Here is an 18,588-nt window from a genome sequence, read left to right as displayed (position 1 = left end):
TATGACTAGACTGACGCTGTGGACAAAGTCTAGGCAGAAATAGAAAGCTGGAATGAGAGTAGCTCAGGGGTGGAAAAAGAGGGAGGGCTAGTCCTAACAAAGGGTCTGCAGCAGGGCTATGAGAACAGCAGGACCAAAATGGGATCAGATATCAGAACCTTAATCAGAGCAGTCTCTATCTTAAAAAAGACAGAGATGACGTTCCACTGATTACTTACATTTAAATATACACTTTAACACATGTTAAAACTTCTCCATAATACTACCCACTCTAAAAAGTAAGCATTTTAAACTGGGTACCTTCCTGGAGTCTGTATAAGATTTATTATGAACAAAATAAAGATTTATTTTATTTGAAGTCATCTCAACTATTATTTAAAGCATAAAGCATGCCTTCCCAAAGGTAATACTAATGTAAGACACCTATAAATTTTTATTATTTTAATCCCAAGATAGCCCACTAGATATACCAAGAACAATAGTATATTTACAGCTTTTAATGAAAAATGGGCTAAGTAAGTATGACAGATTTAAGGACTGTCTCATTAGCTCTGAAAAATGACACAATAGTACATAAAGGCATGTATTCTCACCACAGGTTTGAGAGGAGTGAGAAACAGGTAAGTCCTAGTTCAGTCTTTAAAAGGTTAACAATTTCCATAATTGTAACTGCACTGCATTAAGCATTGCTTAAATGTTGATGGCATTATGAAATAATTCACTCATGAAAGTCTTTTACATGCGTTAGCATCTACGAAAACTTTCCTATCATTTCAAAAAAGTCCAGAAGTAAGTACTTAATATCTATTCATTCATTCATCCAGTCACTCTACAAATATTAACTATTTCATCAAGGTACCGTACTAGACCACAGAGGCCTAGTCAGTCACCGTTCCTCCCCACAATGAGCTTGTATTCTAGCTGGAAAGACAAGCACTAAACAAGTAACTGCACATTTATTTAACTGCTATTGTGATAAGTCTTTATGTAGGTGGTCAGGGACCACTTTCTTGAGGACACAACATTTAAGCTCAGCTTTGAAAGCTGAGTAGGAACTGGCTTGACGAAGGATGTATGTGTGTACACGTGTGTACCACAGGGCTGCGCTGCAAGCAGAGGAAACAGATATGCGAAGGGTCTGATACAGCAAGCAGTGGAGCCCATTCCAGGAAGCAAAAAGTCAATGTAGCTAACTTTCTGCCTGGGCTGAATAAGTGAGGTAAACAGAGTTCAGATTTGTCAATCTTGCATGCCATGTTAATTCTGAGGATAAAATCTAAACTCTTCAAGGGAAGGATCCAAAGCAAGATAATGTCATAATAGAATTGCCTTTTAAAAAATTACTTTGACTGTCATAAAGAAAATGGACCAGAGAAGGACAAGAGCTGGAAGAGATGAAGCTACTGCAAATCTTCCAGGTGAGAGATGGTGACCTGGATGTAAAGTGGTGCTGATGGCAAATTAAAGGAACAAGAAATATTAGAGATAATTAGGGAAGTGGAGAGATGACAGAGAGATGACAGAGAAATGCTTACATTTCTGCCTCATGCAAATGGTGTCATTCACAGGGAGAGGAAACAATGGAGAAGGGTCATGTTTGGGAATAAGGGAGGAGAGAATAAATTTAGCTTTAGGCTTATTAAATTTTGAGGTGAATTAAATTTTGAGGTGACTAAAGGGCAGCCAAGTGGAGATAATGATAGATAGATACCCAGGTCCAGAGCTCAGAGTAGGGGTCTGAACTCTAAGCTATAAACTTGGGAGTAAACAGTCTAAATATCAGGGCTCTAAAACTGTGAGCCAAAATCACACATTTTTTTCTTTCTCATGAGCTTAGGATTTTGAAAACCACACACGTGACAGCTTTGGCCAGTGCTGACGATGGCGTGTAAGTGGGTTCACTCTCCATTCTGTTACAGGAACTACAATCCACATTTTATCCCATTCACCCAGGCATGTGATTTTCTTTGGTCCCTAAGACATTTCAGTTTATTATCTCTGCAACCAATGCTGTAAAAGGGGATGAGATCACCCTAAAGAGAATACAATGTGATATATTCTGAACCTTGAATAACAACATTTTAAAGCTTGGTTAGAGGAGAAACAGTGAAGGAAACTGAAAAAGAGGACTGCGTGAGTCAGGGAAGCTAAGATTTCCTCCCCTTAAAATGGGGGTAAATACCACTTATGTTTCAGCCTCAATTAGGATTAAATGAGACCATGTGCTTACATGAACAAGCTAGCACAGTGCCTGGCCAGGAGTGCTCAAAACATGGTGGCTATTAATAGTTCCTAGAAGTATGCAATTGTTCTCTAACATGATGTTACCAAGCAGTTGTTAAAATTTACTCAATTTATAAACACTAATTTTAAAAATAGAAATACAAATACTGTTTATGTGATTATGTCAAGATTGTTTGATTCAAAACACAATTTCACACTCTAGTTGATAAAAATTATTTATCACTTTCCAAAAGATCTCAAATTTGTGGGGAGGATAATATGTATCACTAATGCTAAGATTTTTAAAATAATGATAAAATCGTTGACTAAGCAGATTACTAACCTTTCAGTATTGTATATCTTTAAATATTTTTCTCATCATCAAGGAAACTATTTAGAAATTATGATGAGAGAATCTTAAATTAATACTGAAAATACTAAAGTGCAAATTTTAATGTTCCTTTTGTTTTAGAAAAAGACACACAAAGCTCTTTCAAAACATGTTTTCAAAAGAAATTCTTTCAAAGAATCTTAGTGCTTTAGGAAAAAAGAAATGATCACATACACTGACACTTCCGTTTTTAGCTTGCCATTAACCCAAAGCTTGACAAGTTACTTAACCCTTCTAACACTCAGTTTCCTTATCTCTAAATGAGGATAAATAATACATACCTCATAATCAGCATAAAGACCTTAGCACAATCCTTACACATAACAGGCATCCAATAAATGTGTAATGGATAGATGGATATATGCAGAGGTACAAAGGCATCATAAAGTATTTATACTTATTAAAATAATTGCCCTCATCAGTTTTAATTATAACTGTAAGAGTTGACAATTATTGGGCATTTATTTTGTGCAAAACACTAAACACTTGGGACAAAGAATACACAATGTTTACCGAAAAGGATGAAAAATAGGTATCATTTGTAGACAACAGTAAAAAACAAGATTCTGTTCTTCTTTTGCAGCCTTTTGCATGTTAGATTTAGAAGTTTTAAAAGTCTGCATGAGGAACGTTTCACCCAACTTGAGCAGTGTAACACACCTAGCCTCTAAAAGTATCATGGTTTTCATCCTTTCTCGGATGACTTCAGGAGTTCTTTGTACTCAGAAATAACTTGCAAAGTAATTTTGTGTGAACTGAATGATGCTAAAACCATTTCCCCATTTTGTACTGTACCTATGAAAAAACACTAGTAAGAAAATCAACCGTTTTCTTCATGAACTTATATAGTTGAAAATTAAACTCTTTCATATTGAAGTTACTCACCAATGCAGGAAACCATAGTGCTTTCTTTTTATCCAAACTAACGTAATCTACACATACAACTTTTCCTAGCAGCTCATCAATCTGTTTCCTATCATCCTCATCTTCATCACTGGAGGATGAAGAAGACTCTTCCTCTGGTCTAGGGAAAGAAAAAAATGAAATATTTCTATTTATCTTCACAAAGAATAAGCACACCAAGCTGATGAATACAGGTATTCTAGAAATCTTACCCCATTTCCTACAACCTACAGAGTGGCTAATTTAAATTTTTAAATAATTTTCTAAATTTCTAAAGAATAATAATAATTTTAAAAAGGTTATCATTAGAGGAAAGCAATCCATTTTCCTAAAAATCTTCTGGATTTATTTAGTGCTATTTTAAAACATTAAGGGAAAGATCAGAACAGAATAACACTGGTCCCCAAATTCTCAAAGAGCTAAAGGTTCCATACGAAGCATCCCAGTACTGCACTAAAATATACTAGATCCTCCTCTCAGATTAAAGGAATTCTGGAGATGGCAGTTTTACACTCCCAGGACAAAGCTAAGTTTATTTATTTATTTATTTTGGCCATACCACACGGCTTACGGGATCTTCAGTTGCCTGACCAGGGAACTGAACCTGGGCCACCACAGTGAGAGCACGGAGTCCTAAAATTTGGACTGCCAGGGAATTCCTCCAAAGCTAATTTTAAATAGGGGAAGGCAGATCTTTATTAATGGGGATCAGGTTGAGGAGAGGAACCACTCTGGTAAGAGATCACCATTGCTGTCTTTAATATCAAACATACACAAACTACATATTCATAAGATGCACAATATGGTTCTTTTGTATTATGTTAAAAACTCCTTGGGCTTCCCTGGTGGTGCAGTGGTTGGGAGTTCGCCTGCCGATGCAGGGTACACGGGTTCGTGCCCCGGTCCGGGAAGATCCCACATGCCGCGGAGCGGCTGGGCCCGTGAGCCATGGCCGCTGAGCCTGAGTGTCCGGAGCCTGTGCTCCGCAACGGGAGAGGCCACAACAGTGAGAGGCCCCCGTACCGCAAAAAAAAAAAAAAATTCCTTTCAGTTACATTGTATATTGGACTAGTAAGTTAGAAAAAAGAAAAAGGAACTATACAAAACCATCCATTTGATGTTAGAGGAAAGTATAGTAAAAAGGAAAACTAAAAGAAAAACAAAAAAAAATTCTGAATCTGGTTCCGAGAAAGCCCACAATTAGTGGTAAAGAAAACAGATTCTAATAACTGTGATCAAAATGCCCACAATAACTGTAGTGACCTAAATGGGAAGGAAATCCAAAAAAGAGGGGACATATGTATACGTATAGCTGATTCACTTTGCTGTACAGTAGAAACACAACATTGTAAAGCAACTGTACTCCAATAAAAGTTAAATGGGCTTTATGAATCAAAAAAAAATGCCCAGAATAAGTAATGATACTAAGAAAGCTGAATAAATAGACTGCAAGAGAATGAGAAAAATAATAAAATAAAAATGATATTTTTATAAAATAAAACAGGATGACAATATAAATGTCATCCTTTTATATTTATATATTCCAATGTATTCCAATATATATTTATATATTCCGACGTAAATATAAAGGAAGCAAAACCTATTATAATACTATTAAACATTTTAGAGTGACAGGGGGAATATCACTATCTGATTTCAGTGATCACTCAATTAACCTAAAAATTGTCCCGTGATTAAAAAAACAAAGCAGGGCTTCCCTGGTGGTGCAGTGGTTAAAAATCCACCTTCCAATGCAGGGGACACGGGTTCGAGCCCTGGTCTGGGAAGATCCCACATGCCGTAGAGCAACTAAGCCCGTGCACCACAACTACTGAGCCCACGTGCCACAACTACTGAAGCCCGCATGCCTAGAGCCCATGCTCTGCAACAAGAGAAGCGCACCACAATGAGAAGCCCACGCACCGCAACGAAGAGTAGCCCCCGCTCGCTGCAACCAGAGAACAGTCCGCGCGCAGCAACCAAGACCCAATGCAGCCAAAAACAATAAATAAAATAATTTTTTTAAAAAAAGCAAATCTTCAAAATTTGCTACTGAGTAGAACTACTGTACTTCAAATGGCACTTAAAGCAGTTTAACCCTGACCTAGAAAGGAGGTAGCAGGAAAAATCAACACACCTTCATATTAGCAGAGCATAAAACCTTACAAATTGGCACAAAGCTTGGGATAATAATGACAGACTACACAAGTCTGATTTCTACTTGATTAGAAGAACTTCTCAAGGACAACACAACCAAATTTAAAACCATAATTATTGCTTTTTTCAAAGTAGTCACAGAAGACTCATTCAGCTGGGGTTTTATGGACACCCTTTCTGCCATTATCATTAGCAAGACAGAAAGTCACAATGTCACAAATAACATTAATCAAATTTGTAAAACATAGAAAGAGAAAACTGGGCTTTACTTGGCTAACAATGTCATCTGCAACAGTAATGAAAATTCTAATTTCTTTCATAAGACTTAACAAATGTGAAGACTTCAGACACGAGAAAGTTATATATATAAAAATGTAAACTGACTGGCTACATAAAACATCCATCCACTTCACATCATGTCCAGACTCCACTCCAAAACCATTCCCCACTCGTGGACTAGATTTCCTCCTCCCTCTCACCTACTCAAGCCTTTATTCCAGCAATGCTCGCTTCTCTCTCCTGTATCAATTTTTCTGCCTCTACTAGATTGAGTTCTACCAGTATAGTGTTATTTCTAAGAAAACGCTGTTACTTCTCCCACTTAAAAAAACAGAAGATCCCCTGGCCTCACTTTCTCCACCAACTACTCCTCCCCTTGGCAGAGAAACAGCCTAGAATGTTTTATACCCAGACATTTGGAACCTTTTTCACCTCCTCTAAGTGTCTGTTCAAATGTCACCTCAGTTACGTTACACTGATCACCTTATTCAAATTTATAACCTGCCCATCCCAATTCCCCCGCCCAACCTTACTCTTATTATTTCCACAGCACTTACAAATTTATCATACTACATAATTTACTTAATTCTTCTGTTTTTTTCTGTATTGTCCATCTCCCCGCATACAAGAGAATATAAGCTCTAAAGGCAGAGGGGTTTTTTTGGCTACACCGCAGGGAATGTGGGATCTTAGTTCCCCAACCAGATATCAAACCCATGCCCCCTGCAGTGGAAGCGCAGAGTCTTAACTCCTAGACCGCCAGGGAAGTGCCCTGAAGATTTTATAAATACCTGTTTTGTTCACTGATATATCCTAAGTACCTGAACAGTGCTTGGCACAGTTCAGATGCTCAATAAATATTTGTTGACTAAGTAAGTGAACTGAATAGGTTTATTTCTTTTCACTGTGGTACTTCTGATTTCTATTTCTCCTGAAATCACAAAATGTATACAATCAGTATAATGTATACAACCAGTATTAACCATACCATTATACCTAAGGCTCCTTTTAACTTTATCTTTTAGTGGAGTTTAGCCAGGAAATTGTTTACATAAGACTAGTACTCAATAAACTGATATACTAAAATAAATGAGTATCAGAAATACGTTAAGGGAGCAAAGATAGAACAAGCAGAGAGTCTGCTTGGTGTTTATTCCCCTCTGACACTGTTGCTTCTCTGGTACCAGGTACGTGTTCATAGAGCCACAACAAAATAACGTACTGTCTCTGAAAATGTCTGATGATGCCACTGGAAACAAAGCTAATTACATGAGAATGTTTACTAAACAAACTAACAGCTAGACACTTAAAGCTGATCACACATCACTATTAACTGTAAATTAATTGTAAATCAAGTAAGAAGAACTTTAGACAAGACACTTGCCAAAGAATATCAAATAATGAGGTACAAATATAAAATTGAGGCAGAAACTGCAGAGGCTCAATCTCTGAAATGAAATTCGGACTTTAATGATCCTTATTCTTTCAAACAACTCAGTTTCAAATTTTGTACAGTAGATTAAACATCTGTATTAGTATCAGGAAGACTGAACACGTGTAGCTTCTTAGAGATTAAAACATACAGAACATAAGAACATGTACAGACTTAATAGAAGTGTTTTAATTTTTTCCCAATTTTTATCAAGAAGGAAACTAGAATCAAATTCTCATATCAGAATAAAGCAGTGAATAATATAAAGAACTTCTGGACTTAGATAGTGGTACTGGTTGTAAAAATGTTGTGAATATACTAAAAAACACTGAACAGTGAATACTTTAAAAGGGTGAATTTTACATGTGAACTATACCTCAATAAAAAAAATTTTTTTAAAGGTCTGCAGACCTGTATACCAGGTACAAATCACTAATTTATTGGGTAAATCTTAGCACTGTCACTGGGTAGAACCTGTACCCACAAATAATCTCTAACAAATATCATTATAAGCCTTATTTTGCTTTATCCTTTTTCTGAAGGATAACAGCAAGTAGACTGCTTTCCTACAATAGCAGTTGCATATATACTTTTGCCAGGTTATTGGAAAAAACTTTTGAGGGAGGGGGCACAAATACTTCTATAATTTCAAAATTCTATTCTTTAGGTAGAATCAAAGAAAACCTCTGCATACAATGTAAATTATAAGGGCAAAATTCACTCAAGTTATACATAATCAAAAGGATCAATAACTTGCTTTAAAAAAATTAAGCTAGAGGATGATAATCTTTAAAAAATAAAATATCTGAATATATTAGGATTAAAAGCAGAATATAAATAAAACAATTAAAGGAAGGTATCAAAAATAATTTTGGGGGCTTCCCTGGTGGCGCAGTGGTTGAGAGTCCGCCTGCCGATGCAGGGGATACAGGTTCGTGCCCCGGTCCGGGAAGATCCCACATGCCGTGGAGCGGCTGGGCCCGTGAGCCATGGCCGCTGAGCCTGCGCGTCTGGAGCCTGTGCTCCGCAACGGGAGAGGCCACAACAGTGACAGGCCCGCGTACCACAAAAAAAAAATAATAATTTTGGAATAGCTGGAGGCAGATTAACTGGTATGTATGTAGATTAACAGTTCTTAAAAGAAAACAAAGGTAGTGATATACCATTGCAACAATGGAGTCTGGGGAATCCTGGGAAGAGATAATCTTATTTATCTTTGTACAAATTTTAAACGGCAATCAGAGAACCATAATGAAGACCTTTTTGAGTTGAGTAATGGAAGAGGAAATGAAGGTCAGATAAATGACCTTAAGATCCAGGTTCCAGACTTTGTTGCAGAAAATCACTCTGAAGAAAGGGGAGAAAGAACTTTGAGGAAGCGTAATTTAAGGAGGTGAGCACTTTAAACTGTGGTACTTGCCTGTGGCACTTACACACCAAGGCTTAAAGCACTAAGCATGAACATCATGGCGTCTGTTGGCAGTGAGAAAGAGCACAGTAGTGAGGTGGAAGGAACAGCAAGCAAAGTAAGACTGCAGATGGGCTGCGCTTCATTTCCAACACTAGTAATTCTCAACCTTTCGCCTGCCTTCATACTTTGCCCATGTACAACACAATCCCAACAGCAAATCTTTCATTACACACAGATTCTCAACAGGAAAATCACTAACTCAGAATGTTTGCTAGAGTCTTTAGAAAGCAAAGATAAACTTGCTCAGTGACAACTGCACGCTTTCTTCTCATATACAAGAAAGGGAGACTTCAGCTAAGAAACATAGCAGACATTATTTTAATAGACTATAATTTTCGGTCTTTTTTGGGGGGAGCCGCACTGCACGGCTTGTGGGATCTTAGTTTCCCGACGAGGAACTGAACCTGGGCCCTTGGCATTGAGAGCATGGAGTCCTAACCACTGGACCACCAGGGAATTCCCGTTTGGTCCTTTTTGTAGACCATTCTATGTGAGATTCCATAAATTATCTTATTTAAAAAATTTTTTTACACTTCTGGATGACATCTGTAGAAAGGTAAAATATGTCTAAATATTAGATGCAATTTTTTTCAAAATTAATAGAATTCTTGATTCAAACACTGTTTTCCCTATAATATGTATATAATATACAATACAGGAATACTGTTTTTAAATTCATAAAATATAGCCCAAAACAGTCCTTCCTGTTGGACATAAGCACTAGTAAGCAGAATTTTTACATACTCACCTATAAACACATTTTTACATGTAAATGAAATCATGTTACATACTAGTATTTCATTAAAATTTTTTCATTCAATACACGATGATGATATCCAGTACGTACATAGTGATTATTTACTACTTAAACCCTTTAAAGGACAGAATTCATTTCACCTTTGCAACAACTCTGAGAGACAGGGAATACTATTATCTCAATTTTACAGATGAGAAAATTGAAGCATGAAAAGACTAAGCATCCTGCCCAAGGTTACAGAGCAAAGAAGTGGCAGAGGCAGGAGTCAAACCCATGCCATTTTGCTCCACTGTTCACACTCTTTTATTTCGGGGGGCGGGGGATCGTGCGGCATTCTGGACCTTAGTTCCCCGACCAGGGATCGAACCTGTGCCCCCTACAGTGGAAGCACAGAGTCTTAACCACTGGACAACCAGGGAAGTCCCTACTGTTCACACTCTTAGCCACACTTCCACTCTCAAGAGCTGGAGAAGTGGAAAATCTTTGCCAATGAAATAAATTTACATTAAATACACCCACACCTCACTGTTCTGACATCATCAATCATAGTTAATTAAGTTGACTAGGGGCTTCTCTGGTGGCGCAGTGGTTAAGAATCCGCCTGCCAAGGTAGGGGACACAGGTTCAAGCCCTGGTACAGGAAGATCCCACATGCCAGGGAGTAACTAAGCCCGTGCACCACAACTACTGAGCCTGCGCTCTAGAGCCCGTGAGCCACAACTACTGAGCCCGCCTGCCACAACTACTGAAGCCCGCACACCTACAGCCTGTGCTCCACAACAAGAGAAGCCACCGCAATGAGAAGCCCGCGCACCGCAATGAAGAGTAGCCCCCGCTCACCGCAACTAGAGAAAAGCCCACACGCAGCGACAAAGACCCAAGGCAGCCAAAAACAGTAAATAAATAAATAAATTTATATTAAAAAAAAGAGTTGACTATAAAGCTACGGGAAGACCCTAATGATCAATGGTAGATAAAATTCTAATTCACAATTGAAGTTATTTTCAGAGATGTCAAAAGATTTAACCTATAAGTGCTTCAGGGAATATTTTATGGCAATGTAATAGCCCTCTGAAAAAACTGAAAACAATATTAGATCACAGTAACATCTAGTAATCACGAGAGGGCTCTTTCATACTAATAATGCCGTTACACACTTTTCATCTATTTTCCTTTCTGACTAGAAGACTCATATTTTCAAAGTTATACAAAGAAAAGTAAATAATAGCTACAACCTCAGTACCCTAAAAACAATCAAGTGACCAGCAAGTTACACTGCAAGTGAGAGACATTTTTCACCTATTAATTGAGAAAAACATTTTCTAAAATATTTAGAGAGTTAAGTGAGAAAAAGAAATGCATGGCCCAAATCACTAGTAGGAAAATAAGTAATATTAAATATTTTTTCAATGCAAGGATTAGTCTTTTAATTTCCTCCCTCAAATGAGTCATTATTTATTTCCTGTTAAAACTCATTTGGAAAGTAACTATAGTACTCTAAATAAAAAAGAGTCAATCAATTGAGTGGGAAAAGGCCTATGGAACATGGGTGAGGTCAAGTCCTGGTCCCTTCCTTCCTGTGTTCCTTGCATTAGTTGCTGTCTCTGAGGCCAATTTCCCCAATTTTTAATAGGGATAAAAATAATACCTACCTTCATGAATTCGCTGTAAGGCTGCAACTAAGCTATATGAGAGAGAGGGCTTACCCAATTTTGATCTCCAAAGCTTAGCCACTATTAGATTTAATACCTAACTCTATTACTTTGAATGAAAGCATTCACTTACATTACAAGTTTCAATAATTCAAGTCAATATTTTTAATAGCTACTCTGACAATATTTGGCTCAGGCACATTAAATTTTTAAAAATTTTATCTGAGTAAAATATTCAAAATCGTTTTTAAACAATTTAACCTCCAACAGAATAAATTAAGAACTACATTCTCTTGCCCCATCCTCTCCCATTTTCTTCTGCTCTGTGGAAGCAACTGCTTTTAACTCTTTCAGCTCTGACAGTTAATACCTTATCTCTAAATAACAGTCCTATACCACTATTTCTATATTTATACATTTTAGACGTCATTGTATTGACTTCCTGTTGTTTTAAGGACTTAACTTTTACATTTAAGCAACCTCTCTACCCTCCATCCTATTACGATAGTGTTCTTTTCTTATATAATTTTGAGGGGAGAAACTAAGCACCTTTACTATTTTTTTCTCTATCTGTTATCATCATATCTTTAATTTCCCCCCAATGTTCCATCATACTAGATAACAAGTCCTCCCTTTAATAGAAACTTCCATTCCTCCATTCTGCATTCTACTGACCACTAACATCTAGTGTTACTATTGAGAAGTCTGATGCCATTCTGCTTCTCACTCCTTTGCAATAAATTATTTTTTCTTCCTGAAACTGTTTGAAGATTGTTTCTTTCTCTCTGATGACTTGAAATTTCATGACTCTTTGATCCTGTGATCCTTTTTAATTTAAAGCCTTTTGGAGCCTAAGCACATTTCATTGAAAGTAATTTGTTAAATATGCAGAACATGTGTCACAACTGCAAGAAGACATAAAAATAAGTAAGATAGTTCGGCTGTCAGGAAGATTTAAATTACTAAGAAGGGAAAACAAACACGACAGTGATAATAATAGGTGAAATACTGTCTATGACATTAGATAAATGCAAAGGATTTAGAGAGCTCAGAGGAGAAAAAAAACATGTCTGTTTTTAAGGAAAGAGTGGGGAGGCACAAAATGGTTCACATAAATGTGGGAGCATTTCTGGTTAAGAACTGAAGAATGAGTGAGCCGGTGGCATGGAAGGGTGGCATTTAAGACAGAAACAGCATGAATAAAAAACATGACATCAGGAAAACAGAGGATGTATCATTCAGGAAATATTGACTAATTCCATTTTGACAATGACATCAAGATACGTGTAAGGAGAAATGGCAGGCAGATAAATAATATAGCTGTTAAAGTTGACTGAGCATGGAGAACCTCAAGCAACCATGCCAGAGAGTCTGAAAGTACTCTTCCATTCAGTTAGCATTTTGCAAGTTACAATTTAAAATTAATAACTACTAAAACAATACTGGAAGGAGAAATGAATTCAGGTTCAACTAACAGTTATGAAAATGGACTTACATATGATTAGATCTTCTTCCTCTATTTGTTTTCTTTCCTATGACTGGAGTGCCAAAATGTTCAGGGTTGGTGAGTGGGAGCTGGTCTAATGTCTGTGGGTAGGAACATAAACCCATCAAAAGTTATTACGTTGCAAGCTTCTTTTTCTTTTTAAACCAAATCAGTTTAAGAATATGCTTAGATTTTGAGATTTTTAAAACTTCCCCTGAGGGAGACAAAAATACAACTTTCCTAAAGATAGAAAACTCTCATTTCAAAGATATTAGAATAAAGATGAATGAGCCCATGGCTGGAAAAAAAAAAAGTGAAAAGAAATTTAGTTTTTCTCTCTAGATAATTTCATTATCTATTTGAGGATTGACAGACTCCTAAGAATGATTAAAATATAAAACAAAACAAATAAAACTCAGTGGAAACAACAGATTTGAGAGATAAGAAACCTATGTGCAAGTACCTAACCCTTAGGTTGGGCCAGCAGCAGCTCGACTTTTTCTTTGCATATAGGGCAGCCCAATCCATAAGACAGAATTCTTAGGAAGTAACAGAAACGAACTTATCAGGATAAGCATCAACTGCTTGAGAAAAGGGCTTCAGATATCCTATATTATGACTTTGCAAACATTTTCTGCAGTAAACCTTTCTCCCCCGACCTCTGACCCCACCACCCCCGTCCCTTGCGGCTTGCGGGATCTTAGTTGCCCAACCAGGAATCAAACCCGGGCCCCAGCAGTGAAAGCACCTAACTACTAGACGGCCCGGGAATTTCCTGCAAGAAACCTTTTTTGAAGAAAATGTAAAAATCAGTTTTTCTACAGTTAATATTTTATTTTCCCTTCCTTTTTAATCTGCAACATCCAGTACTGTGCTTGGTATGAAGATAATAATCAACAAATGAACACTTCTTTCTTCTGTTATCACTTCTGTTATCAACTGGTAATTCATGTCAACCCTTTTATCCCTCACCCCATTCAAAAATAATGATTTCCAGGGAAGGAACTGGTTGTTGGTTAAAAGCAGAATGAAGAAAAAGGGATTCTGAAATCCCTTCGTTTCTCCATATCAGAGACTTCTTGGATTTTTCATGCCATTATTTCCTGAAAAGGTTTATATATCTAAAAAGTTAAGGTATCAGTCTGAAGATGCTATCCCAACTAATTCTCTGAATATCAATGTTGGTAATATTCTTACTTTTTCTGCATCTTAATGATTTTCCACAGTTACTATTCCTTTTATTCCTCCATCAGAACCTTTGCTATTGCAGATACTTTTATGAACACAAGGGGAACTAAAGAGCCCAGAAAAACTGTCAGAGTGGAAGTGAGGGTGAGGAACTACTTAGGATAAAGACTTCTCAAAGTTACAAACAAGAATGTTATGAAAGGGTGTCCATCAACTTAAAGATCAGATATCTAAATACAAACTAATGTTAATATTTAAAAGAAAAGTTTTAACTTTTATTTTTAAAACTGAGATAATTTTGTTGAAACAACGATGAACTAAAACATGAAAGGGGGAAGCATATTCACCTATTTTGCATAATTTGTTAGAATATATGTAAATATATTTAAGGTACATATAGATATCCAACAACAAAGAATACAGTACAGGAAAAAGGCAGTAACGATAGACAAAAATCGTAACTTTTATAGGGCTGAAAACCTAACCTTTCAAATTTAGTTTGTAAGTCAGGCATTTAAAAAATATTTGGAGGCAAAAGCTGGCCCAAATACAGTAATATGCCAGACAAAACCTCTTCAGAAATGACCTGTCATTAACTCCTAATTATGCTTCCCAAGGGTGAAAATTTCAAAGTACTGTATTTGGTAAACAGGAAAAATAAATTAATTTGGCTTCATTTTCTGTCAAGCTAACAAAAGAATTAAATGCCCCTCCCCTAAAATTAAGGCTGCTCTCTTGAAAGCAGAGATTTCTATTAAGTACTGTAATTTCTATTTTAAGTATCTACTAGTCATTTCACTTGATTTAGGAAAGAAAATATACAGGATTTCTGAAGAGTTATCTAGGAATCACATATAGGAATTCTCAAATAAACCACAATCTCTCCCTAGTATGTAAAAAAGAATTAGAATAATAGGAAGCAATATCTCTGTCCCTGGCCCCAATCCTGGAAAGCAGGAACACCTTTATTACACATGACAGAAAAGAGTAAGGGGAGGGTAGGATTTGTCCTGTCTTAAACCAACAGAGCAAAGCCAGAGACTCCTGGCTATATCAAAGGCTCAAAGAAAATTCCACAGGGCCGGGGGAAACACGCTGATAGCCCTGTTACCTAAAATGGGCTGCAGGAAATATGGAGCTGGGATTTCATCTAAATTTTCTTCAGAGTTTTCAACTGCATGTAGTAAATGCACAGAGAGAATACCAGCTGATAAAACTACTTTTGGATAATATTCAAATTATGAATGCTCTATAGAAATACCCAAACACTCCAACAGATGTCAGGAAACAGGCAACATCCTCACTAAGCTGGTTATGGCTAGAACCAGTGATTTTGGTGCGGGAATTCAAACTGACTGACCCGCTTATCATCATCTCTTATCGTGAAAATTTTGAATTTAAGTCTTTGTTTAGGTATGAAGCTTATTAATGGGATTAGTGACCCCCAATACTGCCAAGTGTGATGTGGCTTTTCACTCAAAGGCCAAAGTTATTAGTAATAATAACAATTCTCTGAGCAAACTTCCAAAAAATTAAAACTGTTTTTTGAAAATAGCAGAAATATCAAATAAGGGAAAGAATATACATAGATGGTAGATTAAATATACTCCTGGCCATGTCTCCACAGCTCCTAGTACCCTTAAATTTTTATATTTTTGATTAATTAATGCTTTGTCTCCTTCAAAAGCAAAAAGAAGTTACCCAAGGATAAATTCCACATCTACTTAGCTTACCCACGTATTCCCAGTACCTAGCATAGCACGTGGCATATGGCAATGGGTAAGGAATAATACACCAGTATTCCAATACCCTCTAGCAAAACATACACCAGTATTCCAATACCCTCCAGCAAAACATGAAGTTCAACACACATAGTCACACACAGTAAAACCGATCCTTCCTGAAGTTAAAAAGGATACATTGAGCTACTTGCTCTTATTGCTTCAGCCTTTATACTACAACTGTCTTATGAACAATTCCAACTTAAAATTCTCCTGGCAAATACAAAATTAGTATCTTCGATATTTCTCTGGATTAAATACATAAGACGTATACCTTCACTTAGGTGAAAACAAATCAAGTCTTCAAGTCCCCATATTCATTAACCTACTATAATTATCACATGTTCTAACTAAGGGAAATGAAATTATTTCTAAGAATTACATAAGCTCAGAAAGAATTCTGTTACTTCATCAGTGTAAGAAGCCAAATTCACTGTACTTGTCCAAAGCTATATGTATTTCCTATATTTAAACCTTCACAATTAATTCATCAAATATTTACTGAAGGCTTTTGTGTAGAAAACACTACTGGGAAAAGGAAAGCCCATCAAGATGACAAAAACTTGGCTATTCCGCCAAAACAGCTTACAATTTTATAGAAAAAAAGATAAAAGTAACCAAAAAGACCATAAAATAAAAATAAGAGAAGTGGAAAAGTATCAAAGATATAGAGATCAAATTTGGTTAGAGAGCTCATGAAAGACAGTCATGAAGGAGGAAGCCTTTCTCATGGCCTTGAAAAGAGCAGGGCTCAGCAGAAACCAAGAAAAGAAAGTATGAGCCATAATCTGGAAACACCAAGTAGTCTTATAAGTCAGAAGTACAGGGAAATAGCAGAGTATGAGACTGAAAAGACAGGCCAGAATCATAATACAGAGAATCTGTCCCAAATTCTGAGTTGAAATGGGAATTCATTTACGGGAAGGGAAAATAAAAAAAAACATAAAATAAAGTCTAATAATTTAAAAGAAATATTAAAATTCCCCAAAAAAACACTGTTCTAAATAGTTACTAGAAAAAAGAAATCTTGGTTTGGCCACACTGTGCATTAATTAATATTCATAGGCTGGACTAGAGAATATAACGCTATTTGCAACAAATATGTCCATTTTTAAAATTTTGAATTGCAAGTTACTGATTTACAAAACTTTGTGAACCCTCCACTCTTAGTAACTTAATAACATCTTTCAATTTTAGAGCATGATTTTGGTGCCAAAAAGTGCTGGTTTGAGAACCAGTTCTGATCATCACTTTCATCAACTCTGAGCTGGAGATAAGCATTGTATCTCCCTCATAATGTTGTAAATGCAAGGATGTATGTAAAGCACTAAGCAAAGTCCCTGGCAAATATGAACACTTCATTTATTCATCCAGCTAATGTTTATTCAGTTCCTACTCTGTGCCAGCCACTGTTCTAGGAACTGGGAAAAAAGTGGTGAAGAAGACATACAAAATCTCTGCCACTGAGACACATTCTAGTGAGGAAGGCAGACAATACATAATTAAGCACATATACATATTTTGGTGGTGAGAATGATCTGGGCTATAAAGAAAACTAAACCAACCTTAAAGAGCTATGAGGAATGGAAGGGACTATTTTAGAAAGGGCAGTCAAGCAAGCCTTCTTCAAGGAGAGGCTATAGTAAATGTCAGTGGTTGGCAGCAGGAGTAGTTAGGGATGGCTTGCAGTATCTACATAGCCTTTAATGATGATGGGGTTCAAGTAGATTACAAATGAGACATCTCTTTTCTACAATTATTTACAAATTAAAGGACTCTATAGAAAAGTTGCCTAACGGTAATAAACAATCCCGTTGTTTTTTCTTCATGGACAAATGTTAAAATACATTTTTTTTAGACAAAAAATCCCACAGAGAACCTGGTACTCAAACACAAGGCCTTAAACAGGTTTCACAGACTACACTCTCATGCTGTTATGTATTAATGAATTTTCCTGATTAACAAGTAAGCTGCTTGAGTTGAGAAAGCAAAACTTTCCTGCCCCCGGTACTAAATACTAGGACATGTTCATTCGTTAAGTGATTACTTACTTCACTTTCGGCAAAATGCCTCTCTCCTTTCAGGCACAGTGAAGACCGTCTCAGTGTCTTCTCATCTCCATCATCAAAAACTGTGAGAAGAGGTAGAAATGGCAACTACTGAAGGGTTTTTCAAAGATTAACAAAATGACATAAATTATCATTTAACTTTCTCAGTGCAAACAGAGCTATTGTTTTAAAAGATTAGATCTGAAATTCAGTACACATTTTAAGTTTTGTAGCAAACAACTTCAAGTGTAGAGTATGTTTTCCAATTTCTAGGGAAAAAATATATATATACCTGTAATGAAAACATCTTCCCTGGAACAGAAAACATCAAATGAAAATAAGAAGTTAGCATTTCAGAAAGAAAGCTTTTAAATGCTGATTAATCCTTCTCAATATGGTAAAGAAAAAGCAAATTTTCCTATAGCTAAATACTGACAAATTTACCTAATAAACAAAAAATAACAGTACAAGTTTATATATTCAGACTGCCCCTAAAAATTACCCTATTTTTATTATTTAAAGCAGTGTTTCTCAACCTCAGCACTACTAACATTTTGGACCAGATGGGGACTGTCATGGGGACCTGTGCACTGTGAGATATTTAACAGCATCCCTGGCCTCCAGCCACTAGATGCCAGTAGCACCCCCTTCCCAGTTGTGACAACCAAAAATGTCTCCAGATATTGTCAAATGTTCCCTGGGTGGCTAATTTGCTCTCACTTGAAAACTGCTTATTTAAAGTACTAAAATGTCCCAGAAAATTTGTTGTAAGTTTACATATATACAGAATAGATGTACACTTTATGATATAATAATCTTA

The 18,588-nt window shown here is 36.4% G+C and overlaps 1 protein-coding gene across 4 annotated transcripts in view; it reads right to left on the bottom strand.

Annotated features, from left to right (window-relative positions):
• The window catches only part of ARID4B (AT-rich interaction domain 4B), a 127,149-nt gene that overhangs the window by 51,706 nt on the left and 56,855 nt on the right, over positions 1–18,588 (bottom strand). For all 4 annotated transcript variants that reach the window (XM_079900750.1, XM_079900752.1, XM_079900753.1 and 1 more), the window contains exons 6-8: positions 17,772–17,851; positions 12,761–12,852; positions 3,500–3,638 (exon numbers count right to left, since the gene is read on the bottom strand). In XM_079900750.1, coding sequence (XP_079756876.1) covers positions 3,500–3,638; positions 12,761–12,852; positions 17,772–17,851 — 311 coding nt within the window. The remainder of the gene's footprint in view (positions 1–3,499; positions 3,639–12,760; positions 12,853–17,771; positions 17,852–18,588) is intronic.

Source organism: Stenella coeruleoalba (genome assembly GCF_951394435.1).
Source record: "Stenella coeruleoalba genome assembly, chromosome: 16".
Taxonomy (NCBI): Eukaryota; Metazoa; Chordata; class Mammalia; order Artiodactyla; family Delphinidae; genus Stenella; species Stenella coeruleoalba.
Note: the sequence above shows the minus strand (reverse complement) of the source record. Positions and strands in the feature narration are given on the sequence as shown.